The 27,667-nt window shown below is 49.9% G+C and overlaps 1 protein-coding gene across 5 annotated transcripts; it reads left to right on the top strand.

Moving 5' to 3' along the window:
* The first annotated feature begins 820 nt into the window (after positions 1-820).
* CSDC2 (cold shock domain containing C2) lies at positions 821-27,487 on the top strand. 5 transcript variants are annotated; one of them, XM_006123972.5, is made up of 4 exons: positions 821-992; positions 19,916-20,118; positions 21,841-21,963; positions 23,115-27,487. In XM_006123972.5, the coding sequence occupies exons 2-4, from the start codon at positions 19,943-19,945 to the stop codon at positions 23,275-23,277; spliced, it is 462 nt and encodes a 153-aa protein (XP_006124034.3). In that variant the 5' UTR covers positions 821-992; positions 19,916-19,942; the 3' UTR covers positions 23,278-27,487. The 5 variants fall into 5 exon arrangements, with proteins under 5 accessions (XP_006124034.3, XP_006124033.3, XP_075792166.2 ...); XM_006123971.5 differs by having other exon boundaries at positions 823-992; positions 19,856-20,118; XM_075936051.2 differs by lacking the exon at positions 821-992 and adding an exon at positions 7,158-7,178 and having other exon boundaries at positions 19,856-20,118.
* The last annotated feature ends 180 nt before the right edge of the window (positions 27,488-27,667 follow it).

Below are 27,667 nucleotides of genomic sequence, written 5' to 3'. Positions count from 1 at the left end.
TCCAGCCTGGCAAAGTGTTAGATCTCTGTGGCTAGGTGTCTAGCAATGAGCATTGGTAGTTGGCCAGCTGAATGTGATTAATATTTCTGATTGCTACATCTATGTAGGCATCCTGGGGCAAGCAGGCACCCAAGGCTAAGGCTGCGTAGGCCTGACCACAACAGCCAACAAACACTTTCAGGGAAAGAGGAAGTCAGCATACTTGGTTGTGAATAGCATTATCTCTCTGTTGCCCGATTCAACTGCTCTTCATCCCAGTCCCCACTTGACTCATGGACTGTGTCAGGAGGGAGTTACAGCCCCCACAGCTGTTGAAAAGTTTGTATCAAGCAGGATGTTGTCTGCCAACTGAAAGCATCAGAGCCTGTAACATTTCACAGTCTCCTGGGGAAAGTATGGAGGAGGAGGTATGATAGGACTGAGACCACTAAAGGCCGTGGGGAAGAAAAGTTACCCTTCATTATACTCTCTGGGACCTATCCCCATGACTGGAAGCAGCTTAGAGCAAGTCCAGCTACACCTTCCCCCAGGGGTAATTAAATAAATGACTGCCCCCTCTGTAAATCCCAGCTTCCATCCTCTGCTGTTCTCTGGTCATCCCCTATTGCTCATGATCAGCCTCTTTCCTTGCAGTTTCAAGGCTATCCATCTTATGCCATGTCACCTCCCCCCACCATGTCTGAATTCTTGAGAGATGTGCTCTAACAACCCTACTTCTCCTGCCTCCCCACGCAAAAATGCATGTCTCTTTAAGTCCAGAGTAGCAGTTCTAGCTATAGTACCTCCCACCTATCCTCTCCACCTCCCCTTCTTTAGCATCCTGACGTCAGGAGGAAGGAGTGTATGTGCGAAGCTCAGGGTGCAACATCACACACGCCAAATATTTTCAATTCATCAGGAGCAGCTAGCAGTGTGACAAGAGGAGAGAGGGGGAGAAGAAAAACCCCGGAGCGCGGCTGAGTGCGAGAGGACTGCTGCTACTCCCCGCCAAGGTAATAGAGGAGCCTTCATCCACTCTAGGCACTGACGCTTTGTAAATTACAGCTGCGGGAGGGGCTGTAATTGACAAGGAGGGAAGGGGAGGCAAAATGCCCCAGTTAGTATCCTCTGGTACAGTGCTGCAAGAGACATAGGTGTGCAGTGACTCATCCTCTGGGATTAAATAGTGTTGAGGAGAAGGTGTAAAATTAAATGTGAATTAACTTCCCCTCCCATCTGCCTCACTCTCTCTCTCTCTCTTCTCTTCTCTTCCCTTCCCCTACCTAAAACCAAAATAATCCTTTGGCATCCGCACTAGTATTGTGTGTGTGACTTCCCCCCACCCCTTTGTGAATAGCTGTGGCTTTGCTATCAAAGGCTGGGGTCAGCTGGGGGGATAGTCTTGTGTCATTTTCAGAGGGAAGGGGATGTGATTTGTAAAACCCCTCATTAAGGAGGTTTTAAAGAGGTATTATCTTGGACTGACTAAAATTGTTTCCTGCAAACAACAGGTTAAATCTACAAAGGAGGAAGAGGGTAGATTGAGACATTAACTTGACATATTAAAACAACCACTCTTCCCATTAAAATCAAGCTGGGGTCTCTCTTTTTTATTATGCATATTTTTTAAAAAAAGCTAATCAAGACTCCATGATGGCTTCTCTTTCCAACCTCCACCCCTTTGGCACTGGTATCTTGTTTGTTCTCTCTCCCATCACCAGCCCCCAAATCCATTAGTCTAGCACTAACTATGAAGGCTTTTATAATCTAGCTATAAAGCTAATATTTATATTTTACCACTAATTGGGCTGTTGTAGATGTGGCTCCTTCACCAGAGCTCCTTGGAGGGGTAAGTGTGATCAGCTCAAGGGAAGGGAGCTTTAAGCATGTAGTCCACTAAATGGTTTATTTATTTATATTATTGTGATTCCTCTCTGTAAAGGAGCATTGAGCATCTAAGTGAAAGTGTATCCCTTGTGTTTTAACTCTTGATGGCAGGACACTGTACCCAAGCCAGGCAGGGATAAGAGGCTTTCATTAGCATTGCATAGAGACAGCATTTATAAAAACCTGCCAGACACCACAGCTCTGATCTGAAGAGGAGGGAGAAGAGAAGAAAGAATAAGGGTTGTCTGTGAACCAATCGAGCAGACCTGTTTATGGTAACCTACTAATTTAACCATCACATTTCCCAGCTGGCTACAATCTATTTTAAAATAATCCCCCATGAGAGCAGCATATTCCAGCTCTTAGACCAGTGACTAAGTGAGTGTGTATATAGGGAGGGAGTATTAAAATGTAAATTTATTATTGAACTCTGAGGACCAACTAATCGTATTTGTGTGTGTGTAGGTCTATATTGAGAGAGATCCGTCTGTGTGTGTTAGACAATTTGCATGTTTGGGGTGTAGCCATCCATTAAGGAGCAGGTCTAGGCCAAAATTCTGCCTTCACTTTTCTGTGCCCTATACATACTAGGGCTTTTTGCCTGAGGCAAGGGTGTGCCAAGAAAGCTTTCTAGGGTAAAGGAAATGTACATGGTGGTCTCTAATTTGGCAGTATACTCCCTTTGATGCAGTAGCTGGGGAGATGGCATTTTCAATGAGATGTTGCAGGGAGCAGTCCCTTCTTACAACTTATCATCTTTATTAATGAGTCGGAAGAGGTGGCAAATAGCACATGGGAACCTGCAGATGATTCTAAACTGGGAGGAGTTGCAAACACTAGCGACCTAGATAAGTGAGAGAGATGGGCAGGAAATCATTAAATGAGATTCCAGAGGAAAAATAATCTGAAAAGAGCTAGTTTGTAGAAGGGCAAATCTTAGCAAGTAGGAATTGTCAAACTGACCAAGGTGTGAGTGTGAACAGCACATTAGACCTGAATTTGTGATGGGCTACAGCTGCGATAAAAGCAGATGCAATTTGAGCTTGAATGCATAGAGACGTTCAATTGGAGAACAGGAATGTAACAGTCTGCTTTTAGATGGCTTTGGTGCAACCATCCCTGAAATATGTGAAATCCTGGGCACCAACTTACCTGAAAGGTCTTGACAAATGGGAGAAAATACAAAGAAGAGCACCAGAGATGATTAAAGGCCTGGAGGCACTGATTTACTGGGGGAGATGAACCAAACTAGGTAGGTACCTTGTAGCTTGGCTGAATGACATTGCAGGGATTATCTTTGCTCCTGTACCGAGGGAGGGGAGATGGGAGAAAGTGGGCTGTTTTCTCTTCAAAAACATCATGACCCCTCCAAAGGAGGTCTAGTTAAAGGAGGTCTCAGCTAGCTCCAAAATGAATGCCTCTATGTTTAAAAAAGAGAGAGAGATTTTGTTTGATAAATTGTGGATATTTCTGATCTGGATGAATGGGGCACAGGGAGCTCTAGATGAAAGCTGATGTGTCTACAGCCAGTCTTGAATAATTAAACTGGGTTTTTGCATATTCTTCAGTAGAACAGTTTTTTTTTTTCCCCAGCGATGCTTGGAACGGTCCTCTTTTCTTTCCTGAAATAGCAAAGGGAGCTCTCACTCATGCTGCTGCAGGAAAGAGGAAGTCTGCAGGGTTCTGGAGCATGGCAGCACTTTTAATGAAATATAAGGGTTTGGTTTTTAATGAGAACACAGGCTGCTGAGCCTGCTCCCCCAAAATGAGCTCAGAGTGTGAGGCCTGGACTCAGATGGCTTTCACATACTCCTACTCTCCAAGCAAAGCCACAGAGCTTCTGGTCTCCAAAGGGAGAGGCCCAAGGCTGGGAGGAATGAATCTGTCAGCAATTGGCAGAGGGTTGTACTGGAAAACCTCCTGACCTCCATTTTGTGGAGCTAAGCTAATGCACACACCACTGTGCCATAGGGGTGACCTGGATTCCATTCCCCTGGGGGTGTCTGTCTGTCTCTCTGTTGCCAACGCCAGTAAAGGTTGACAGGCTTGTGAAGGAAGCACTCTTAGCCCCCTGGCAGAGCATGGCTCTTGAAGGTGGGGAAGAGGAGAACAGCAATTTGCATTGTTCAAAGCCATCCTAGATCTTACTCTATAAGAATGTGGCTGTTCGGATCAGAAGGGAATCTTATGGGAGAGAGGCCTGAAATAGGTTTTCCCTCTGCTCCCAGCCCCTCTGCATCTCCTTCTGGCCAGATGGGAATAACAAGGACTCTTGGGCTGATACATTCACAGCCCTTCTCTTCGTTTAGTGCATCTTTGCTATGACTTCAGTGTCCTCAGTTCCTTTGTTTGCAGTGGGCCTTCAGATTAGGATGGGATCAGTCTTACTGTCCCATAGTGACTAGCTGTGCCAAGGTTTCCACCCTAACTTTTGAGCAGACTATCACATGTCTCGGGACCCTTAATGGGTCTTTGGAATGGGGGAAGGGAACCTGCCTCTGTGGCTTGCTCCCTTGCAGGGAGAAGGATGTGGTAAGAAGGGTCCCTTTCCTGCTTGTATTTGTCTTGCGGGCATTGCAAAGACCGCAGTTGTGGGTGTCCTGGTGTCAGAGCTAATTATGTCCCTTGAAATAATTATGTCCAGGACCCTGAAATGAGCCAGTGGGCGTTAGCTGCACAAGACCTCTGGATGCTGCCCCTGTGGGTCTGGAGAACACCACATGTAATTGCAGATGCAGTGTAACCTCATGCGCTTCAGGAGACTGTGATGCAATCCTCAGTGGGGGAAAGCTGGACTTTGGGCCCCATCAGTGTTGCTATTTGACTGGCAAGACACTGGATGGTTCCTCCAGGGTGATGGAAATATAAGGACCCATAGTAATATGGGGGGCATGTGCCTCACTGTGTCCCCCATATTTTTTTTTTCATTTAGCTCTTGGGAGCAAGCACCCCACAGTTTGAAAACTGTCTCCTATGAGGAGCTGGTGGGAGCAGTGCATGCCCCTGGCTCTCCATGCTGTGGGATCCACAGTGTTGGCTGCTTACCTGGCATCCCTCCCTGTCCTACTGCCTAAGCTGGATACCTCTGCATGGCTGGGCGCTCCCCTGGCAGGGCAGGCAGCACAGTTTCAAGCTGTGCCCAGTATACTCTTGCCTCTCCCGCTATAGATCCCAAACCCAGCCTGAGGAGGCAGGCTCCAGTGAGGTGCTCCCCGAGGTGCTTGCTCGCCTCTGTCCTGGTGCTCCTACATCTGCTGCTGGCCAGAGACAAAAGGTGGGATGGTGGGAGACAAAAAGTGGGATGATGCCCCTCCCCACCGAACCTTGAACTAGTGTTCCCTCGCATCATCAAGGGTTACGTGCCATCTCTGTTGGCAGATCAGTGGTAGGGTGTTCTGCGATACTGCACATGCACAGAATTCATGTGCCGTACAGTTTTTTTCCCTACAGAAAAGACATGCTGTTGGCAAGGTGCTGCAGTTACACATTTCACCCTCCAGGGGCTGCTGTGGCACCGATGCAGAAAGCAGCCACTCCCAGACCAGGCCCAGCCACAGAAAGGCTCAAGAAGGGGGTTGCCTTCCTCACACTGTCCTGCTTGTTGGGACAGGGCAGGAGGCACAGGATATGTGGGGCACATGGGGCTGCTGGGGTGTCACAGAGAGGTTCAGAAGGGTGCGTGGGGGCAGTGGTGCTGGAACAATTTGTACATGGGAAAGGGGTGCCTGAGAGCCAGTGAGCCAAAAAACGTGAATGAACTGTCACAGGTCTGCTAAAAGCCCCGGCCTCCAGAGTCTCCCAGTGCCAGTCCTAACCCCTAGAGCCTCCCATTCTCCCCAGCGCCAGCCACTGACCCCGGAGTCCCCTGCACCCAACCCCTTCCCCAGTGGCTCTTCCGTGGTTTCCCCAAATGTCCCTTCAGCCCATCCACCCAGGCAAGGGACAAGAAGCTTGTGTGGGTGACCCCTGGTTGTGATGGATCTGCCCCACAGGCTCCTGAGACAATAGGAGAATCCCCCAAAAGTGACAAGACAGCGATTCAAGTGTCTCATGACGAGGGGTCATGATTGCTTGGGCAAGTGAAATGAGTAAAAGGAACAGGTGGGAGATGCTAATCAAGAACACTGTTGACTCTGCCAGCAACTTCTTATTTCCTCCCCAGCTAGGGCAGATATTTCTGCCCTGGGAATGAGCTTTACCCTCCCCAACAGGTAGCTTCTCCTTCTATCAGAGCTTGCTTGTGACGTTACTGTCGGCCATAAATGTGGTTGTGATGTTCCAGGCATTATGCAGGATTGACTGGGGGAAAGTGGAGAAGGTGGGACCCCCTAGGGAGAGGAAGAGACTAGTGCAGTAGAGAAGATAATCTCTTTAGTGTGAGATGCCAATATCTGAGCACATTTAGCAAAGGGAAATGATGCTACAATAATCCCAAATGCAGGACCAACTGAATATAGAGATTGCTCTTGCCCCAAAATAAAATGTAGTCGTCCCTCAGTTGCTTTTTAGATGCTTTGAGTATCTTATATACATGTTAAGCTTTGTCATGCTCTTTTTTGGGGGGAGTGGGGGGTGTTGCATGCAGGGCTGGATTAACTGCTCTGGGGGCCCAGGCTAGTAGATTTGTAAGGGGCACCTAGGCTTTGGGGTGGGGCTAAAAATAAGGAATTCAGTATGCAGGAGGGGGGCTGCCAGGGAGTTGGCTGGGATGGGGGCATGGGAGGGGGCAGGGGATTGGGACACTTACTTTGTGCAGCTACCATTTGGGGGGGAACAGGTGGCTCTGCACCCAACCTGGGCTTGCAGGCCCCTCTCCCTACCATTCCCATTGGCCACGATTCCCAGCCAATGAGAGCAGCAGGTGAAAAGCTTGCCGGCATCAGAGAGCTTCCCTGCACTCATGGGGACATGGGTCCAGCCAGGAGAGGAGGGAGAATTGCAGCACGAGGAGCAGCCTTCTCCTCCTCCCCATCAGGCAGAGCCAGCCTAGAACACAGCACAAAAGGGCTTTAGTGTCTGCATCCCGGGAGCCCCCCTTAGCCCACGGTCCTGGGCTGCAGCCCCTAAAGTCTGTTTCATAATCTGGTCCTGGTTGGGTGCCTTGAGGAGTTTGACTGCCAGTGACAATCCAACAGTGTCTTAGGAGGGGGAGTGACAATTAAAACCCACAGGAAGTGAGGTTAGACCAATAGAATATTATCTGATTTGGAGTCAGATAATACTCCAATTTGTGAGAAGGGCCATGAGCTCTGTAAAGACCCTCTGTGACCAGAGCCCCGGCATCCTGTCCTCTGTAAATGATTAGGGCAGAGGTGAGCAGGCTTCTGCTGCAGTCCAGTCCATTTCGGATGCTGTCTCATGGGTCCCCAGGCCCTGCCTCCCTGCATGTTCGGTGGCAGCCATCCCAGGCTGTGTCACAGAGCGGGGCTTGGCACGGGTTCCCCTCCTTCAGCCTTCTGTGCTGTGTCACAGCCCGCTGGGTGGTGGTTTGCACAGATAGGAAGCTGTCCCTCTGCCAGAGCTGTGTTTAGCGCTGCACGCAGGAGGTAAGCGTACATAGGAAGGGTGGAGGGGCCGTCCTAGGCCACAGGAGCAGACGAGAGAGAGGCAGCATTGTTGCAGGGGCACAAACAAGCCCAGGGTATCGACACTTGGATCCCGCGAGAGCCTGGCAGAGAGAAGGAGGTGAGAAATCGCTGCTGTGGGGGCTGGTCTGGAGACCAGGGGCAGCTGGGTGGGTGGAGGGAGAGAAAGGCAAGTGGTGTCTGAAAGGCTAGGGACAAAGTAGACCATCCAGTGAGGCTTGTTTGCAGATTCCCTTAGGGATGGAGTCTCCGTGTGTAAGGGTCTGACAGACAACTTGAGGGTGCCTGTGTGGGATTCTTTGCAGGGGGAGGACAAGCCCTCAAGGGGAGTGAGTTACCGGGAGGAGGGGGGGACACTGACAGTGCAAATCAGAGCTCTGGGGCAGTTCTGAGGCAGGCTGGCTGCACTGGAACAAGCTGCCTGAGCCAGTCTGTGGTACTAAGCAAGGCAGTGCCATCATCCAGCTGCGAGAGACAGCCATTTCTGGGAGATCACCGCCTCCCAGGGGAATCCCAGCTTGCTCTTCTCATCTCTCCTCCCCACCCTTCCCGAGGGCAGGATCTGAGCATGGGGGCAGAGGGAGCTCTGGGACTCTGTTGGAGTTCAGAGGCCAGAAGAAGGGTGGGACAGGGGCAGTTAGTTTATTTCATGGGGGAAACCTTGGGACACCCGATACTCCTCATCTGACACCCCCATAGGGCTGTTTCCTGTAGAAATTCGACCTATGCAGCTGAGTTCAACCTAGACTCCCAGTGTAAACCAGGCCTGTGAGGGACTTTGAATTCAGTGTGTATGTGTGAGAGAGAGACTGACCGACTACAGGATGCCAGTCCCACCACCTGCCTCCACTTAGTTCTGGTTCCTGCACGCCGGAGGTGTGGCTGACTAGCAGCGGGGGGAGGGGATGTGTCGGTGTGTGCACAGCATCATTTCAGGAGCTTTACTTCAGCCTTCCTGTGGGGATTAGGGAAGGTGCTGTGCTGGGACTGTGGCGCTCACCTCTGCATGTCTGCTCCATCATGTAGCCTTCTCCGGCACGTGGATATTTCGGCCTCCTCTGCCCAAAGAGCAGGTCGCACGTTGCCCTACAGGCCTGGGTGACTGAGGGGACTGATAGGGCACTACAGCTATTGACACAGATACAACACCCTGTACCCTAGGAGAGGCTGATGGGCACCTGATTGTTTCTTCCTGGAGGGAGATCACATGCTACTCTGTGCATTTATTCGTAGAAGGCAAACATGGCATCCACAGTGGCTGACAGCCAGGGAAGGGAAGGAGGTAAAATGAGGGTTGCTTGTGTCCTTTACTGGACCGAAAGCCCTGGACTCCAGCAGGCCCACTACAAGCAGGTGCCACACTACCTTCCTTGCACTGCTCTGCCAATGTATTTCCATTGTGAGCTGCAGCATCCTTTGCAACTTCAGGCCTGGCACTGACTGGCATCTGCCAATACATCTCCATCTAGACAGCAGGCAAGTGCCCATCTCTGCAGTGTCTGGTCACCAGAATAGCAATGAAGTGACTCAAGAAAACCAGCATGTGACTCCAAAGCAGAAAACTCAGCAGTGCCGGTTACTTTGCCCCTTCTGGCCATTTGAGCCCTGAGGCCCTGCTCTTCCTCCACCCGAATTGCTCAGTGCTTTCTGACTAATCTGTTTTCACAGTGAGGCTCCCCCTAGCTCTGCCAGTGTGCTGCTGGTTTACCCCAAGCAGGACCGATCAAAGCCTTTTTGGCTAAAAACTTTCCTCAGTCTGTGCCTGCCACCCACATGTTGCTGAGTATTTGCTGCTGGAAAACCAAATTGTTTTCATTTCATCTAAATGTTCCATGGAAAGTCCCATTTCCTGAGCAGCTCAAGCCTAAGATGCCATACGCCCATCCCATCTAGCGCTCCCTAGGGGCTAGGCGGGCTAGTTACCAACCTGTGCCGGCTGCAGACTTTGCCTGTTTCTGGTGAGAGTTGCTAGATTCTGCTCCTCCCCAGCCTCTGAGACTGAAGAGCGAATACCCTTGGGGCTGGAACTGGGGGTGCTGTTCTTCCAGAGGAAGGGAGCAGGTCTCCCTGATTCCTTTACCACGGAGCAAATGGTTCTGTTTTGGCTCCAAAAAAGGCTGGAATAAAGCATCATGATGTGCTCTGATGGCCCCAGGCCGAAGTGCCTCACATGTCTCTGTCCCTGAGCCCCCCTCCACTTGGACTGGGGATGGCAGAGGCCCCCTAGTTCCTTTCCAAGAGACGGGGGCAGCAACATGGGGCCTCTTCTTCCCCACCCTCCAGAGGACAGCTAGGATCCTGTGCTCTCTGCCCTCTGGAGAAGCAGGGGTGGCAGGCTTATGTCCCCTTACTACAGAGGTGGGCCCTGGAGGCCTGATGTGTCCTCTGACTGGCCTGGATTCAGTCCCCAAGGCTTGGGGCTCCCCCCTCAGCATTGGTGAGCCTGTGCTGGTGCTCCAGCCCCTTGCTGCCTCCCTGCAGCGCTGGAGCACACACAATCTACTAGCCAGGGCCTCCCCTAGGCTCTAGTGTGGGAGGGGAATGCAGGGAGTGTCTTTCTCCTTTCAGTCGGGGGCCATGTCAGTGAGGATTTGGCAGGGTGTGGGGGGGGTTTGTTTTGTTTTTTGCTTCTTACTTGTGTGTAGCCCCTGACTGATTTTTTTTTTTTTCCTGTGGGTCAGTGGCCCCCGACCCAAGAAAGGTTCCTCACCCGGTCACCCCTGCTTTAGTACTTATCCCAGCAGCCAGGATCTACCTACTGGGTGACAGGGCAGGGCCTCTTACATTTTTCCCCATCATAGTCCCTTATTGGGGTCATGTTAGTAGGATTCCTCCAGAACTGGCTGAGAAGCCGGGGGCCATTCACACCTCTCTGAGCCACTGTCAGAGGCTGGCTGCATAGTAAAGCAGATGTCTCTAGACTGGCTATTCATGGGTCACATTTAGCAACCATAAGGGCTAGAAACTCTTACTAAAAAACTTGCCCTTCTGATATAATCACATGGCTCCAGAAACTGGGGCCCTAGACACTCCTCTGTAGCAATGTTGTCTTAGTCTGGCTGTTGGCCTAACTCCAGTTCTGATGAGGTTTCAGAACTGCTGTGCTCTTGGGTCTCGTAGCTCTGAGAATGGGGGGGAGGGGGTGCGAAGGAGGATGTACAGTGCTGTTTTGTAGCAGATGCTGCTTCTGCTAAAGGAGAAGGAAGTGGAAATAGTCCCCTCTACTGAATATAGGAGTCAAAAGGCTCTGGTGCAATTTTACAGCGATGCTGCAAGAAGTTACCTAATCCAGATGTTTCATTTCAGTGGAAGTAGATGCCATTTTACAAACAGTCAAAAAGTCTGTAAAGGGATCTCCCTCCCCCAGGGTGCAGTGTGGGACTGTGGGATTGCTGTGCCCCTTTAACTGTCTCCAGCAGGGCTGTCCCTTGCAATGTTTTGCTAGTTGCAAGCAGCAAACCCCTCCAGACGCTGTTATCACTCAGTAGAATTAACTGCATGTGGAGCACCCCCCACCAAGCTAGATGGCATGAATGCTCCCAGAGCCACATAGGAATTGCACAGAGAAAGGCACCAGTCAAATCCCCCCAACTCCCAGCCTTATACCCCAGGAATATACCATCTAATTTATTAATTGGTTCACCACTGTGTCAATGGAAAGTGGATATACGCTAGCTTTGGAAAAACCCCTGAGCAAATTAACCAAATGCTTCAGGCAACCTCACTGGTAAAGATAAACAGTAAAACAAGTTTATTGGCTATAAAAGATGGATTTTAAGTGCTATTACGTGGTAGGCAAAAAGTCAGAGTAGTTACTAAAATAAAATACAATATATAAATATGCCGGCTGTGTCTACATTGGCGCGATCTTGCGCAAGAACACTGACGTTCTAATGTATGAAATCAGGGCTTCTTGTGCAAGAACTATGATGCTCCCACTCAGGAATAAGCCCTTTTGCGCAACTGTTCTTGCTCAAGAGGCCAGTGTAGACAGGCAACATGAATTTCTTGAGCAAGAAACCCCTATGGTTAAAATGGCCATCAGAGCTTTCTTGCGCAAGAGAGTGGCTACACTGGCATGGATGCTCTTGCGCAAAAGCACATGCCAGTGTAGACGCTCTCTTCTGGAAGAGTTTTTGCACAAGAACTCTTCCGCAAAATCATGCCAGTGTAGACGTAGCCGCCATGTAAACTCTCCCTCCATTAGACTGGGCAACACCTAGATCTAGCAGTTTTTCTCACCCAACTGGATATTGCAGTCCATAGTACATAGATTTCACCCTTGAAATCTGGGCCAGTCCTCTCAGTTGGAACCTTCAGTCTTCTCAGTGGCCTGGTTGCTTGCAGCCGAGGAGGGTGAAGGAGAAAGGCCAAACATGAGCCTCTGTGTTTGGTTCTTATACCCTTAGTCCCTGTGCTTGAAGAACACAAGTCCAGGGGGACGTTGCTGAGTGTCCAGGCAAAGTTGAACAACTCCCCTGATGTGGCTCATGTAAGTGAGTCATTGCATTGCAGCTCTATTGCTGGGCAATGGCTGGTGATAGCCATCCATCAGCTAGAGTTGCCAGATACTTTTTGTGAAACTATCGAACATGGCAAGAAAAACATTGGCCAACACTGGACACCTGGCATCCCTACCAACAGCATCCACCCATCTGTCCAACAGCAGGCACCTGGATGTTTGTTACCTCCCCTTGTCATTGTCTCTGGAGAGCTAGTTATCTGGGCATCTCCCAAATCCACAGCATATTTTAGTGAGAATCATACAACACAATTCTGATAATTTCATGTGCATTAAAGATACTTATATGGATAGAGAAATGACTTTCAGCTGATCATAACCTATCCCCTGCTACCTCACATGGCATCTTCTTCTTACTGTATATGTTAGAAATTTTGCATCTGTCTGTCTGTCCATCTGCAAGTCCATTTGTTCAAGAACTCCTCCTAAACAGTATGTACTAGGATCACCAAATTTGCCATACAGCTTTCTCTTATCATAACTTAGAGCAAGGTGAGGGTTTGGTTGTTCCAGGATGATGGGATGTGCCTGGAATGTGATTGTTTCTCATAAAATGGAAAGGGAGGGGTGTGGTAGGAGAGACAGTTATACTGTAGAAGGACCACAGGGGGCTACAAGGGACCAGAGATCGGGACAGGGACAGCTATAACCCCATTGGGCTGGCAGAGGTGGAGAAAGGGACAGCTATCTACTATATATTTCAAAGAGTTTGTCTGTTTGTGTCTGTCCCTCAGCTGGGGACATGCACCCTTTCTCCAGCTGTATTCACAGCAGCTGCAGCAGCCATAAATTGGTCCTTCTGTCCTAGCCCCAAGCTGCTGCAGTGAGAGAGGGCTGGGCTTGTCCTCTCTCCCAGGGGCAGCCTGCCTACTGAACCCCAAATCCCCATCCCAGAGCAATGATTGAAACAGAGAAAAACAAAACTTATTTAGGGTAAGGACCCAAGCAACGTGGGGTAAATCCTCTAGTGCTTTATATGCAAGATCCCAATTCTATATGGATGAGGAATATGGGGGTTAGAGGTCGCTACCACAAGGTACAGTGTCACAACATCTTTTTTTCTTTTTCATGTTACGATGTGAGCCAGGGCGGTTCCAGTGAGAGTAGAATGGTAGGAGGCAGGAAAGGTGAATGTGGATGGGGCTGAGAGAAAGGAGAGTAGAGCAAATGTGTGGCCATTTGGAACTTTTTGTCTCTGCTGCAAACCATGACTATTCAGACCTCTGGGGGATGATGGGGAAAGAGTGTTGATACTTCTTCAAAAGCACAGCTCCTTATGTTTGAGCTAACGGAGACTCTCCACAGGTATTTAGTAGTATGGGGCCTATGACACACAATCCTACTCAAACTAGATGACTTGCTGTGTACTGCAGGCCGCCAACATCCTCACGTTACATTCAAGCGCTGAAATTAGACCAAAGTATTGCACCCCACTGGAGACTGGCAGAGACCCTGGTGGGTTTTTGCCTGGCTCCACAGCAAGGGGCATGGATCACTTGCAGGTTTAAGCTAGTGCAAATGGTGGATTCTCAACAACTTGAAGTCTTTAACCATGATATGAGGACTTCAGTAACTCAGCCGGAGGTCAGGGGTCTAGCACAGGAGGGGATGGGTGAGGTTCTGTGACCTGCAATGTGCAGGAGGTGCCAAAGCCTCTCCTGTCAATGTAGCTACACCAGTGAATGCACAGCCTTGCTAGTACAGTGGTGCCCATGGTAGGAGCACTTTGCTGGTACACTGTGTACCGGTACCGGGAAAGCGCTCCTAGCATAGGCCAGCCCCACCTCCTAGGTGAGCAGCATGGTCTCAGTGTTCAGCATCCCTGGAAGCTGAGTAAAGGATTTGGAGGATCACAAGTGGCAATAGCAGCTGTCTGGATGGGAAGAGGTTAAGGCCTGGATACCAGGGGCTGCTGGAGCAGAGGCAGGATGAACACTGGCAGCATTCAGGGCTCAGCAACTTGCACAGAAAAAAAAACCGGTGGGAGGAGGGTGAGAATCTGCTCGTCTTGGCTTCTTTCCTTCCTGAAACTGGAACCGAGCGAGAAAACTTCCCCACAGCACTCAGCCCCTTCTCTTTTCAGGGTGGAGGGGACTCCCTTTATCCACACGCCAAGGGCTCTGCTCCTTCCTCAGGGGGCTATGCATGAGTATGGAGCTGAATTTCAAATCTCCCGGTTTTCTGGGGCGTGTGTGTGTGTGTGTGTGTGTGTGTGTGTGTGTGTGTGTGTGTGTGTGTGTTAAAGGAGCTGCTGGTGGTTTAATTGCCAACTGGGGATGTGGAACTGGGCTAGGCTTTCTGAGCCTCCTTCCCCAGTGCACACAAAGCTCACCTGCCAATGCTCTCCGCCAAGCCCGGTGGTACCTTTCTCTTGCCTCTCCTCTGGCTAATGTGGCTGCTTCTTCTGGAACCCAAGAGCATCATGTTAGAATCATAGAACACTAGGACTGGAAGAGACCTCGAGAGGTCATCAAGTCCAGTCCCCTGCCCTCATGGCAGGACCCATGTTTGTAGCCTCTGTACAGTTTCCCTGCTTCCCATGCCCATGAGGTGGCGGATAGGTACTTCAGTGGAGCATGTCCTGGAAATCCACGTACTGCCCCTGCCTGAGGGCGTGGTCATTTTTATCTTAGCTGGCACCAGTTAAGTTCTGCTCGGTACAATTTCAGGCTAGGTAGATGTGGTTTGATAAAGCTGATACGTTAGCCTCCAGCACGCCCATCTTGCCTCTGTCTCTGAAGGTGACGGCTGCACCAGAGACCTAGGAGTCACTCCGTCTCTGCTGCAGTGCAAAGGCCTCTGAGCTGTACCTTGGCAGCAGTGTAAATGCAGGGCCATAGAACGGTCTGAGGCAGGAAATGAAGCCCACCTCCAGTTGAAACTGCCAGGGGAACTTCTCCTAGGCAAAGAGTTCTCGGCATTGGGACTTGCCCAGGACACCCCTTTGCTTGCAAATGCTGGGCTGTCCTCATACGTTCAAGTGAACGCGGCTCATAACCAAAATAACCCCCAAAGCAATGCATCCACAACAGCTGTCTGCTGGTGACATGACATATGCACATCAAATGGGGCCCGAGACACTCCTCTGTACCTAAGAAATTATACTCCTGCTTACCCAATGGGACAGAAATGCACAAAAATAGCCTCTCTCAATGCCTCTTGCGCCATCAGGGCTAGCATTGCCATGCAATTGGTCTGAGTGTCAAAAACAAGTGAGATCATACCCATGTGGTGATTTCAAAATGACTAAACAATTAGCTTTGGGATCCAGATAGCAGCTCCGAGTCTCAAGTCCGCTGAAGGCCGGTCGCCCACAGCCGTATCTAATTTCTTGTTCTTGCTGTAAAGTCCGGCACCCCAATGCTGCTAGCCCTTGCAATGTAATTGTTTGTCTCTCAGAATTTGGTGTCTGTCTTTAAAACCCTTGCTTTATTACATGGCAGCAGATGGAAGCTTGAGAACATGAATCCTAAAGGCTCAAAAACAGAAGGCCAATCCCCTCCCCCACCCCTCAATTTAAAAAAAATCTCATATGCAGTCTCACGAGTCCTGATTTTGAATGTGTGGGTGTTGGCATTCCTGCATGTATGTATTTCTGAAGAGCAGCCTGACATCAGTAGTCATAGAGAGGCTTAAACTCAGCTTGGAAACCTTTACTGTGGTAAACTAGAGAAAGAAACTACTTCCGTCTGTGCAAGGTGGATTGAGTAACATCTAGAGAAACAAACTCTGTGCTCCAAAAAAGGGCATCAGGTGGTTGAGTCACCTCTCAATATCCACTTCTGCTCTGTGGTTAAAATCAAAATAAATCATTAGCATTATACTAGTGTATAGTGCCTTAGCTGAGATGGTTGTAGACACTGGTGTGCTAGACACTCTACAGCAGCCCAGAGTCCTTGTCCTGAAGATTACAATGTAGATATGAGGCAAAGGGTAGGAGAGGTAACTGAAGCTCAGAGAAGTGAAGTGAAGTGACTTGCCTGGGGTCACACAGCAGATCAGTGGCAAAGATGTGAGGTCGGTAGTCTATTGCAAAGTGCCGGGAGAAGCACAACTTCTCTAAAGCAATAAATGAATGGGTTTCTTTAAAAGTGGAATCCCTCTGTCTCAGTGAAGATGTTACATGCCTAGGCAAGGCTGGGAAGAGTGAGGAATCTGGTGAACAATCACTCTGTAGCATTTTTCCCTCTCACATTATGCAAATCTCAGGGCAAAAAGCATACAATCATAGAACTGTAGGGCTCAAAGGGACTTTGAGAGGTCATCTGGTCCAGTATTCTATGCCAAGGCAGGACCAATGAAACCTCAAAACCCTCTCTGACAGGTGTCTGACAAGTTGGATCACAGAAATCCCCTTGGGGTTGTCCGCTGGTGTGCTGATCAAGCCACTGATGCATGCCTTCCTGCCCTCTAGGGCCCTCCACAACTCTGCTGCTGGGCCAGAAGCTCTGCTCTTCCCCAGACAAGGCACAGAATTGGAGTTTCCACTCCCCAGCAGATTAACACAAACATTGATCCAGCTCAGTTCTGTGAGGGCTCAGCAATAAAGGCTCAGCAGCCAGGAACACAGATCCCTGCCATAAAGCATCTTTGAGTTATATATGTTCATATTCATAAGCCAATGTTCATGTAACACGGGGGGTGGTGGAAAAGTGTCCTATCTGTCCTGAAACAACTCTAGTGACGAGACTTCCACAACTGCACTGTGACTTCCTATTGCCTGAGCATCCTTGACGGGCCCCTCTGTGGCTTTCCAGAATGTGGACAGTGGCTAGGTAAGCACCTGGTAGAGAAGGAAGGATGGGGGATGGGTATCTCAGCTTACAGAACTATTGCTGGATTCCGTCCTAGCTCTCTCTGGTGTTTTTTTTTTGTGGGGGGAGGAGGGAATAACTGAGACAATGAGCTTAGCAGTCAGGAGATTAAGTGGGAGGGCAACGGAAATGGAGAAGGCTGTTAAAAGAAAGAGGTGGTGACGACAGTGTAGACAATGTCAGTGCCAGCATGTGAGGCACAGCGTGACTGTGGGAAGACAGGACAAAAACGGAGACGATTCTATTCAATAGAACAGCTTCCATGGGGTTCGCTTCCTTTTGGCTGATTTTGAGTGGGCCTGTTCTACATGCCTTGATGTTCACAAAGCTTATGGAGAGGGGTTGGCAGCAGTGTTCCCTGTAAACTGTGCACTTGGGGAGGCCACCCAGGAGAGATTCAAATGCCACCCAGCTGATTAGCAGAGCGCTCACAGCTTCCACAGTCGGCAGCATGTGTTTCTCCTGGTGGTGGCTATCCAGGCCACCCTCGCTATAAGTCCAAGATAAGTTCCAACAAACTTGGCCTTACAGCAAAACAACTTAAAGCAGGGAATTTTTTTCCCACGGCTGACTTCCATTTAAGCAAACTGGGGGGAGTGTTTCACACGACTTATAGCGGGGAACGGGAGGACTTGTAACACATCAGTTTCTACAAACGTCAGCCACTTTAGTGTGGAACTGACGTATACTGGGGCAGCTTATAGTGGGGATGCCCTTTACTGGTAAACCCTCCAGGAGGTGAATTAAGTTATATCAGCAAAAGAGTCAGGGATAGGATTTGCCATTGGAGCTCACGTTGGTTCCCAAAGCGATACAAATGATAGCAATAAAAGCACTTTGTTGTGTGTTGGAATTTAGTAGCAATGCAAATCATCAGCATAACTGGCTCCAATGGAATTATTTAATCAAAGATTCATACAGCATTGTACAGGACATAGAAAGAAAACACATCTTACCATCCACCCCATGAATGATGAAGAAAAGGTAGTTTGGGACTTCCTCTGTACCTGCTGGAATGCTGGCAGTGTTCATTCCCAAATCTCAATCTAATTCCCCCAACCTCTGTCCTCACGGTGAGAGACAATGAAACGCCTTTTTGGAGGGAAAAATACTTTCCTATGAGATTCACTTCAGCCTGTTCTGTTTTTGATACCTTATATTACTGTTGGGGTCACTGTGCCCGAGGGAGGCAACATTACTTACGGACTTTCTGACATGGCTGTCTCAGGTTCCATGACTGAACTGGACTAAAGGGCTTTCTGATATCGTTATTATTATTGACAATTGCAGCAACTGATAGTTCATAATTAATTAAGAACACCTTTCAATGGACATTACTTCCTCCCTTACAGAAAAATATTGCAGTCACAAGTACCTCTTATTGCTCAAACACTCCTCAGCAATTACCCAGTCTTATTTCTTTTAACATACTTCTGTAGATACCTTCCATTGGTTTTGTGCGGTCTCTTCCCTGAATGTCTGGCTGTATTCGTAAAGTCAGGATAAAAGATTATTCACATTCCATCACTGAATTCAGTGTTTCCTTCATCCGTCTGATTCAATTGAAGGAAAAATACTTTTCAGTTTCAGCAGAGGTGTATGTATACATTTGCAACATAAAAAGGACTTTGGTTCACATATATCAATGATGAGAGTTAACATACATCACACAGCTAATTTTTAGTGCCAAGCTGTATGTTGGTACAATCTCTTCTACACTAGGTCTATTGAGGGTATAGAAATGTCTCACTCAAATCCCATCTCTAACTGACTTACAATTTTTTTAGCGGAGACCTGTCTTAAATCACATCTGAAAAATCCTACCCCATGACCAATGGGAGTTACCAACAGCTCTTTTCTATAGGATGAGATGTTTAAAGCTGACGAGGGGATGTAGTGGCACAGCTCACATTGCAATGGGAGCAGTGGAGCTAAATCCTTCTAAATTCCCCAGGCAAGTTGTAGGGAAAATTCCTCCCCAGGATCTATACCGAGACTAACTGAAAGTTCTTTCAAGCAGAAGTGACAAGGTGTTGATCCCTCCCGCAGCTCGGACTCTCAGCAGGAAAGGGACTAGAGATGGGCTTCTCATGATGACAGCAAATTCAATAAAATTGAGTCAAATGGGCAGCTAGAGGCAGCTCTTGCAGCTCCATCCAGCCCAGTTGCTCTCTGGGTGGTGCCCATCTTGCCAATGACCTGGGTCCCAGCTGCAGCTGCCACAGAGGGATATTGTCTAAGCACAGGGGAAAGACCTTGATTTCCCCGCCCCCCTCCCCCCATCTTGCATTGCAATCTATACTAAGTGCTTAAGTGATCTGACCAATATAAGTGGGGCTCTTGTCTCCCCTGTGTGCCCATTTGCCAGCCCAGCAACCGGTTCTAGACTCCCCATTTTCCTCCCAGCCTCACCTCTGCTCCTGCAGTAGCTCGTGGGTGTTGCTACCTCTCTTTCCCAGGCTACTGAGTAGGGCAGGAGCAGGGTCTCCTCTGCTTCTTCCCAAGGAGGATGCTGCGGGGGGGGGGGGGGAGGGGGAGACATTGCTCACAGGAGCAGTGGAAGGAGTGGGCCCACCCAGAGCCACTAGGGAGTTTCCTCATCCTCCTTGGCCCTCCCCTCTTGTGAGTGTGGGTTCCAGTGGATGAGTGGGTGGTGCCTGCGTCCGTGGGGGTGGGAGCTGCAGGAGCAGTCCAACGCAGCAGCTTTTGTAAAAAGTTGTGCTGCCTGTAAGTATGCCCCGCTGTGACAAACTTGATTTCTAAAACACCAACCCTGGCCCCAGGTCTGAGCCATTCCCACCTTGCTTGCTTGAGGAACTTGGTCTTACTGCCAAGCTGTGACCATGCGCTGGGGCTTTGGGATCCGTACAGATGCCCCGGGAACACCCCCATCGTCCCACCTCTCCAGCACACAGCTTTTCCTGGCTGATTTCCTCTCCACGCACTGGCTGGGCCCGGCCCTGCTCACCCAATGAGCTAGGATGCAATGAGAGTGAGGCAACTGGCTGCATTACACCCCCACCATTCCCCGTATGTCATGCCAGCTCTTTCTCTGCTTCATACCGTAGGTTGAAATAAGAGTGAATATCACAAGCTCGCTCTCTACCTGTTGCCGCTTTTCCCTCCAGAAGACGGATCACCCTGCCAACCGAGCCATGTCGTCAGACCCTGCCACCCCGCCGACAGTCCCACCTCTCCATTCCCCGAAGTCTCCCGTCTGGCCCACCTTCCCCTTTCACCGGGAGGGAAGTCGGATCTGGGAGCGGAGCAATCTTCTCCTCCGGGACCTGCCCAGCCCCCTCCCCACCAAGAGAACCAGAACATACTCTGCGTAAGTAGCTGGCTGATGCTGCTGAGGGTCGGATGGGGTGGTTGCTGCTAAAGGGGCAGTAGGGCAGAGTATAAATCCTGTTAGCGGCCCCAATGTGGGGGAGCAATGGGAGAGATTGTAGCAGCTATTTGTGCATGCTCACACCCAGACACCCACTGGGGCAGGCTCCCTCTGCTCATTCCACCGCAGCAGCTCCCAGACAAGCAGGTATTCCGCAGCTGTGATGACCCAGATGCTGCAGACACAGAGTAGGAAGCAAGGGAAGCATGGGCACAGAGTGTGTTTTTCAGTGTGTGCTGCAGATGGGGGGGTGGGGAGAGCTGATGTGTAACTGAGCTGGCCCTTGCTCTGTGGTCTCTGGCACGGGGTGTGCGTGTGCGCACACTTATATGTACCCCTACTCACCGCTAATGCTCATGGTGAACAAACTCAGACCTGTGTCCCCGCTTGCCCTAGGCAAGGATGAGATTGGAAGCTTCCACAAATCGCTTTCTTATGTCTGCCCACCCAGCTGGCTCCTCACTGTTATCTCCTCCTCCCACCACTCAAAAGCACACAGCAGGTACCTCATGCTCCTGCCCTCCAAGAACTCTCTGCACCAGTTAGTGATGCTCCTTCAAATGAGGTCCTGAGGTAACATGCAAAGGATTCTGGGCCATCAAGGAGTGAAAATGTGAGCTGCTGTGGTTGAGCATGTAGACAGACACTCCAGGGCTGGTGAAGAACTGTTTGGGATTGGCACATCAGTGGGCGATTGGCACTCAGAGTGCTATTCCAGTGGTGCCACTTTAATGTGTGACACCCTGGGCTGCTGCCTACTTCGCCAATGGTGATGTGGCTGTGTCCCGTATGCCACACAGAGCAGAGGTTGAGGGAAATGCTCTGTGTGCGGCATAGGTCCCAACACTTTCAATCACTTAGTGACTGATCTTACCTGCCCCCTTGCAGGGAGGCTGTTGACTCTCTCTGGTCTGTTAATTTTGTTAATAGCTGACTGATTTCCTCTTCCACCCCCTACCTCCTCACTGCAGCACCAACAATACCTGGGTCCAATGGGTCTTTGCAAGCCAGTTGGGAGAACAACAGTAGCAATACAATGGCTTTGATTCCTGTCTGGGTTTGGGATTGTCCATTGTGTAAAGCTGCTTGCAACAGAGGAGAGGGTATCTCTGTCTGCCTCCTGGTTTAAAAAAGTCTCAGAGGGGTAGCTGTGCTAGTCTGTAACTTTAAAAACGAGTAGTCCTGTGGGCACCTTAGAGACTAACAAAAGTGTGTGTGTGTGTGTGTGTGTGTGTGTGTGTGTGTATATATCCTGTTCAGATGAGCTTGAATACCTCCTGGTTGTAATTGCAACCCTGATCTTCAGAGAGGATGTGAGATTAACAGTGTCTGTCCTGCTAAATTGAGTGGCATCCATGATAGCCAGAATGTGCAGCTCCAACTCTGACATTAAGAGCAGCAGTCACTTTTGTATCTAGCGTCTTGCTAGATGGAATATATAAAAGATACCCCATTGCTGCCTGGGCTGCCCATTCGGCGGTCCTGCAAACACCAGACTATGAACTTAATGGGAAGGGGCCCCTCCTTGTTTTAAAAAGGTGGCAGCATGGCCTTCTGCAGGGCTAGAGCTGTTGTGAGACTTCAATCTGAATCCATGAAGTGGCACTGTCTAATGGTGAGACGACCGCTTCATCTTTTCCCCGCTCCTCTCTCCTTCCCTAGGACGGCTCGTGCCTCTGCTGGCCCTGTCTTCAAGGGCGTTTGTAAGCAGTTCTCCCGCTCCCAGGGCCACGGCTTCATCACTCCAGAGAACGGCACAGAGGACATATTTGTACACGTGTCTGAGTGAGTTCTGTGGGGAGTGGGATATGGAGCTTTTCACCTTGATGTCATCACTGTCCCCTCAGTCACCCAGGCCTCTAGGAGCTAGCTAACAGGACAGTAGCCTCTAACTTGGAGGTTGCTGGTAGCAATATCTGGTAATGACCAGAAGTTGCTGCCGCTTGATGGCTGTTTGGGGCCTGTGGGAAGTGTTTGGGTGAGAGGGGCTGGGGAGATCTCAGTCCAGTTTGTGGTGGGCATGCCTTCACAACCCACAAATGCCCATGGTGAGTGGTGTTAACTGGGCCACAAGGGCTCGCTGTGGTTATGAAGGGATAGCAGTGGCTAAGATCTCCAGGAAAAGAGGATTACACTTTTTCCCTTGGCCCACTTTACAGAGCGGGGCTGTACAGGTTGGAGGTGTAGAGTGTGTAGGTGAAGTGCACAGGCTGCTATCTGGGCCGTACCTGTTCTGCTTGCTTTTGTCCCAGTGAAAGACCCCAAATAGCAAGAGTCAGCCTGATGCCAGAGCCCCTCATGGCCTCATCCTGTTGCCAGGGAGAAGAGGGATGTCACGGCAGTTTTCCCCACTCCTGTAGAAAAGGCACAGCTGATGTCAGGTCTTCAGGCATGAAGCATTGATCCCGACTTCCCGAAGAACAGACAGGCTACGTCTACACTACAAGGTTTTTGTGCAAGAGTTCTTGCACAAAAACTTCTTGCGTAAGAGCACGTCCACACCTCAAAACATATTGCAAAAGTGATGTGCTTTTGCGCAGGAGAGCATCCACACTGCCTGGATGCTCTTGCACAAGAAAGCTCTGATGGCCATTCACAGAATGGCCATCAGAGCACCTGTGTTTTTTCAGTTTTTTTTTCTGGAGTGTAAACACTTACTTTCTTGTGCAATAGTTGTAGCGCTAAAAGCAGTTATGCCTCAGAAAAGGAGGTTTACCTACGGTGGAAAAAGCCCTGTGTTCTGCCATTTAACTGCCCATTTAATTGCGCAAGAGCTCATTTGAGGTGTGGACGCTCCGCAGGTTTTTGCGCAAAAACCTTGTAGTGTAGATGTTGCCACAGTAATTAAGAACATCACTAATTCCTGTGTTTTGTATTGTTTTGGCTTGGGTCTTGTTTCAGCCCTTAACAATGTGCCATATGTCCTTCTCTTCCAGCATCGAGGGGGAGTACGTCCCAGTGGAAGGAGACGAGGTGACGTACAAAATTTGCCCCATTCCACCCAAGAACCAGAAGTTCCAGGCTGTGGAGGTGGTGCTCACCAACCTGACCCCGCACACAAAGCACGAGACATGGTCTGGCCAAATAATCGGCTCCTAGGCCTTGGGTGGAGTGTATGGGATGGCTCAGCCTAAAGGCTGGAGTAGGGGGGACAAAACCTGGGACAGCTGGCACGGGAGAAGAGGGGCGGGATAGCGTTTCTTGTCTGCAAAGTGACATGTAGCTGTATACATTTTGTGTCTTTTATAAGATTTCTTGTTTGTAACTGTCTCCTTCAGGGCCGAGGGAGAGGCAGAGCTGCTGTCGGGTGGATTCCCACTTTCCTACATGTCATGAGCTCATATGGCCGCTTGTCAGGGCCATGTGCAAAAGAGCCTGCTTGTGATGAGAGAGGAGAGTGTGCACCCACCAGGACTTGAGATCAAGTTTATCCTGCTGCCTAGGCCATCTCAACTCACCATCCTTCCCTGGCCCCAGCTCCTTTAGGAAGCTCCAGATTCCATGTGGGGGCCAGTGTATCAGCCAGCCCCACAACAGGTGCTCAGGAGATCCAGGGGGCATGAGAGGTGGGTGGAAATACCCTGGGGAACTTGGGCAAGGGGGCGCTTATCATTGGGGGCAGCCCCACGCAGACTTAAAGAAGTATCTAGAATGAAAGCTCTAATTAGGGGTTCGGGGTCTTTCCTGGGACTCTCACCTTGGGAGAGATGGAATTTCTTCCCACTCCTCTCCCATCAGTGGGGGGAGAGAAGAGGCAAAATGGAGTGTACCCCCTGCCCCCGCCAGCTGGCTCTGAGCCACTGCAGAAAGACCAGCTGTGTTCCATGGGCTCTGGATCTGGCCACTGCTCTAGTGAGGCCCCTTTTACCTCCCCTCTCTTTAATTTCCCCCAAATACTGGCATACTGAGTAAAAAATATACCAATGACCCGGGTTTTTGTAGGCCATGGAACATGCAAGGGGAGTCTTAAAATATGAATTAAGTCTCCCCACCCCTCCACTGTCTCCTGGTTCTCCCAAATGTAACTGAGATTTGCCAAAGCTTGTTACTGTGGAGTGAGAGACTCTTATTTTTTGCATTTTTTAGGGCAGCTTTTAAAACTTCTTCCTGCCCAGTCTAGTCAGCACAAACTCACTGTGGGGCTTCGGGCAAGTCTCTTTGGCAGCAGCTTCAGAAGCAATCTCTGATTCTTATTTCTTGGTGCTTCAGTTCTCAGTGGCCCAGCTTGAATCATCTTGGCTCTGATGATGAAAGGTGCTGAGCACCCACAGTTCCCATTCACTTCATCTGGAGTTGTGGGTGCGCAGCAAATCAGGGCCTCAGTGTCTCAGTATATGCTTTTCTGAAAATGTTGGCCTCAATCTCTCTGCCTCCATTTTCCAATTGAGATGTTGATGTCTGTTCTCCCTCAGTCCTACCCATTTTGAGGCCTGTGCTCTGTAGGTCCACTAGAAGTGCTAGCTGGTATTCAGTCCTACTCCTTTAGAAATCTTCCTGCTTCAGATGATTGCAGATCAAACAGACCCGTATAGATTTTGGTGTGGTGTTTGTTTTGTGTGTGTGTGTGAGAGACAGAGAGAGAGAGAGAGAGAGAGAGACCAGGAAGGAGCATAAGAAACCAAGGCGGTGGGAATAAATCTAGACTCTAGTTACTGATGTGTGGGCCAGTCATGCACTACCCAATTGTAGTCACCAAATTGTAGGCTTCATGCTGTCTTTAATTCTCAAAAGAGTGGTCTTCAGTAGCTACACAGCTGGATACATGGTTTCCTGCTTTGGATTAAGTTGATTAAACTATTTAATCAATTTAATATAATAAATCTTTGCAAATGCAAAATGTAAGATGTTTCTTTTTTAGGAGGCACTCTTCTCAAGTTCCCTCTAGCCACAAGTGGTACATTCCGGTTCCTGCTCCCCCGTCGCGCACACACAAATGCCTGTGGTTTGCTCCTGTCTTTGAGTGTCCTAGTTGTTGTGGCAACTGGCAACTCTCTTCTGTCTCTGTGACTCTGGATTTCCATGGCATAATGGCTACGGTTGCTATGGTAGCATGGTGTGCTGTATCTACAGGTCACGCTCCTGGGCCAGGCCTGGGAGGATTGTGCCAGGGGATGGCTTGGACTGAGTGGTTGAACAAGGAACTCTTAATATCCTGGTCACACAACACCATAGATGCTGTGGATGGAAAAGACCTGCTGGGTCCTGCTGCCCCTTGGCTGTGTTTGTAGGTGTTGCAGGTGAAGAAGCACTTTTCTTGGGATGGAGCTGGCTTGATTTGTGAGCTACAGCTCCCCGCTCTTCTTGCTATGTCTGATCAGCTGGCAGTGGGGCAGGGAGTGAGGGTGATAGAGATAGGGGGTTGGTGGCAGTATGTTCTCAGGGGTAGCAGTCTAGCTGGCCGTGCAGTTAATGGTGGAAATGCAGCTGCCTAGCTGTACTGCATCACCGCTTCCTCTAGTTATAGTATCTGGGCCTCTTTGGGCACCTCCCCGAGGGGCGCACGGGATCATTGCTACAGACAAACAATTTCTGGTCTTCCTTTAAATAGCCAGCAGGCAATCCTCCTAGTACAGTGTGTCAGGAGGAGTGAGAGAGGGCTGCATGTGCAGGGTGTGGCTGGCATGAGGCTTGCGTCAGTCATGTTGGCAGACTGGGACACGTTCCAGTCTGAGCGCGTGTGTATTGAGCAGGGGTTTGGCCAGGGCTGCAGCTCCGTGCACACTGGTGCTGTCTGCTCCTTGACCTGGATCAGTGCTTTGGAGACGATGTAACTGGTGGCTGAAAGTTCCCTCCTGAAGACTTACTTGGGCTGGTGCTCTGGAAAATGCCAACACCCTGGCCTAAGGGATAGGAAGATATGCACACAGCAACAGCTCTGCAGTGTGGGGGAGGAAGTCAGTTTGGCTGAGTGGCATGATGCCCTGTAGGGAAGCAAATAGGCTGCCTGGTCCAGAGACTGAGAGCACATGTGCATGAGCAGTACCTGGGCTGGAAGAGAAGGCAGCAGTGACTTTGTATGGTGGTCAGAAGGCAGTTCCACCCTCTTGCTTCCATTACCCTGGGAAGGTGGGCAGAGGCGGCACCATCCTGCCAGGACTAAGCTGAAGCCTATAATGCATGGGTCTGATGTGCTTTGGAGCCTGGTCCAGTATCCATGCAAAGCTGCAATACCTTGTGGCTATGTCTATACTGCAGGCTAATCTTGCCGAGCGTCTACACTGCATGCGCGTTCTTGTATAAGTAAATTTACAGTACAGTGTCGAAAAACAGTTCTTCTTCCGGAAGTTATTCCTCTCCCCGATAGGATAAGCCCTCTTGCACAAGAGCTCTTCCACAAGAAGGCAGTGTAGACAGGCAACGTGAATTTCTTGCGCAAGAAACCCCTATGGTTAAAATGGCCATCAGAGCTTTCTTGCACAAGAGAGCGTCCATGCTGCCATGGAAGCTCTTGCGCAAAAGCACATGGCAGTGTGGACACGCTTTTGTGGAAGACCTTTTGCACAAGAACTTTCCTGCAAAGCAGTTCTTGCACAAGAAGCCTGCAGTGTACATGTAGCCTGAGAGATCAGTAGCCCACTGAGTCTGGCTGGTGCACCAGCCTGACTTTTTTTCCCCCTACCCAAATGGCTTCAGGCTGTGCCGCTTGCTATTCTCCAGGCACAGGGTTAGTGACTCTCCCAGGAGCATAGTGGAGAGTCCTTGTGAGTCACAGCAACCTCACTGCCCCTCCTCTGAAGCTGAGCTGTCAGGGACTGGGGGTTGTTCTAGCCCCATCCCACTGCTGCTAAAGGCAATGGCAGAAACTGCTGGGCGTGGGTTCTGGCCTACCAGGGAGTGATTCATCACAGGGCTCGATGCCCTTTGAAACCCACATGCAGGAGTTCAGAGCAGTGCAAGACAGAGGTGGAGGAAGGATGCTGTATCCGGCTCATCTAATGAAACACCCGCCTCAGCCTTTGAGGGCAAACAGATCAGGGGCACAAGTTATTCCCTTCTCCCGAGGGTGGCTGTTTCCTGAAAGCTGAGCTAATGCTGTTCTTTGGTTATCAAGCTGAAAGCAGCAGCCAGCCAGCCACCCCTCCCCCCTTCCCTGTGGAGCAACCTGTGCCAGAAACTGCAGCTGCCTCTCACCTCTCTCCAGGAACATGCAGCAGCTGGCTTGGCCATGACAAACTCTTTGGTCCTTTTTGAAGTCGACTGAAAACCTAGAAGCATTTTGTTTTTTGTTTTTTTACAACTCTGGTGTGGTTCCCGCCTGTCTGACCTTGTGTCGACCTCTGTAACACTGGCAATAAACCATTCAAAGTGACTTTCCTCTGAGTTCTGCCTCTCTCATCCGTGTGGTGTCTCTTTCACCTACCAGACATAGGCAGGGACCTTAGTGCAGAACTGTTCCCAGGATCCTGCACTAGGGTGGATTAATCTCACAGCTGCAACAGGTGAGCAGTAGCTGGCTCCCTTCTATTACAAGCCCCGGAGCAGGCTGCAG

Source organism: Pelodiscus sinensis, chromosome 1 (genome assembly GCF_052426305.1).
Source record: "Pelodiscus sinensis isolate ZL-2025 chromosome 1, ASM5242630v1, whole genome shotgun sequence".
In the NCBI taxonomy this organism is placed as follows: domain Eukaryota; kingdom Metazoa; phylum Chordata; order Testudines; family Trionychidae; genus Pelodiscus; species Pelodiscus sinensis.
This window is presented reverse-complemented; position numbering and strand designations above follow the sequence as displayed.

What these genes read in the sequence shown, in the direction of transcription:
- CSDC2 (XM_075936051.2), top strand. An exon ending in AGAACCAGAACATACTCTGC is followed by an intron (nt 20,119 to 21,840) that starts GTAAGTAGCTGG and finishes CTCCTTCCCTAG; the next exon opens with GACGGCTCGTGCCTCTGCTG. An exon ending in ATATTTGTACACGTGTCTGA is followed by an intron (nt 21,964 to 23,114) that starts GTGAGTTCTGTG and finishes CTTCTCTTCCAG; the next exon opens with CATCGAGGGGGAGTACGTCC.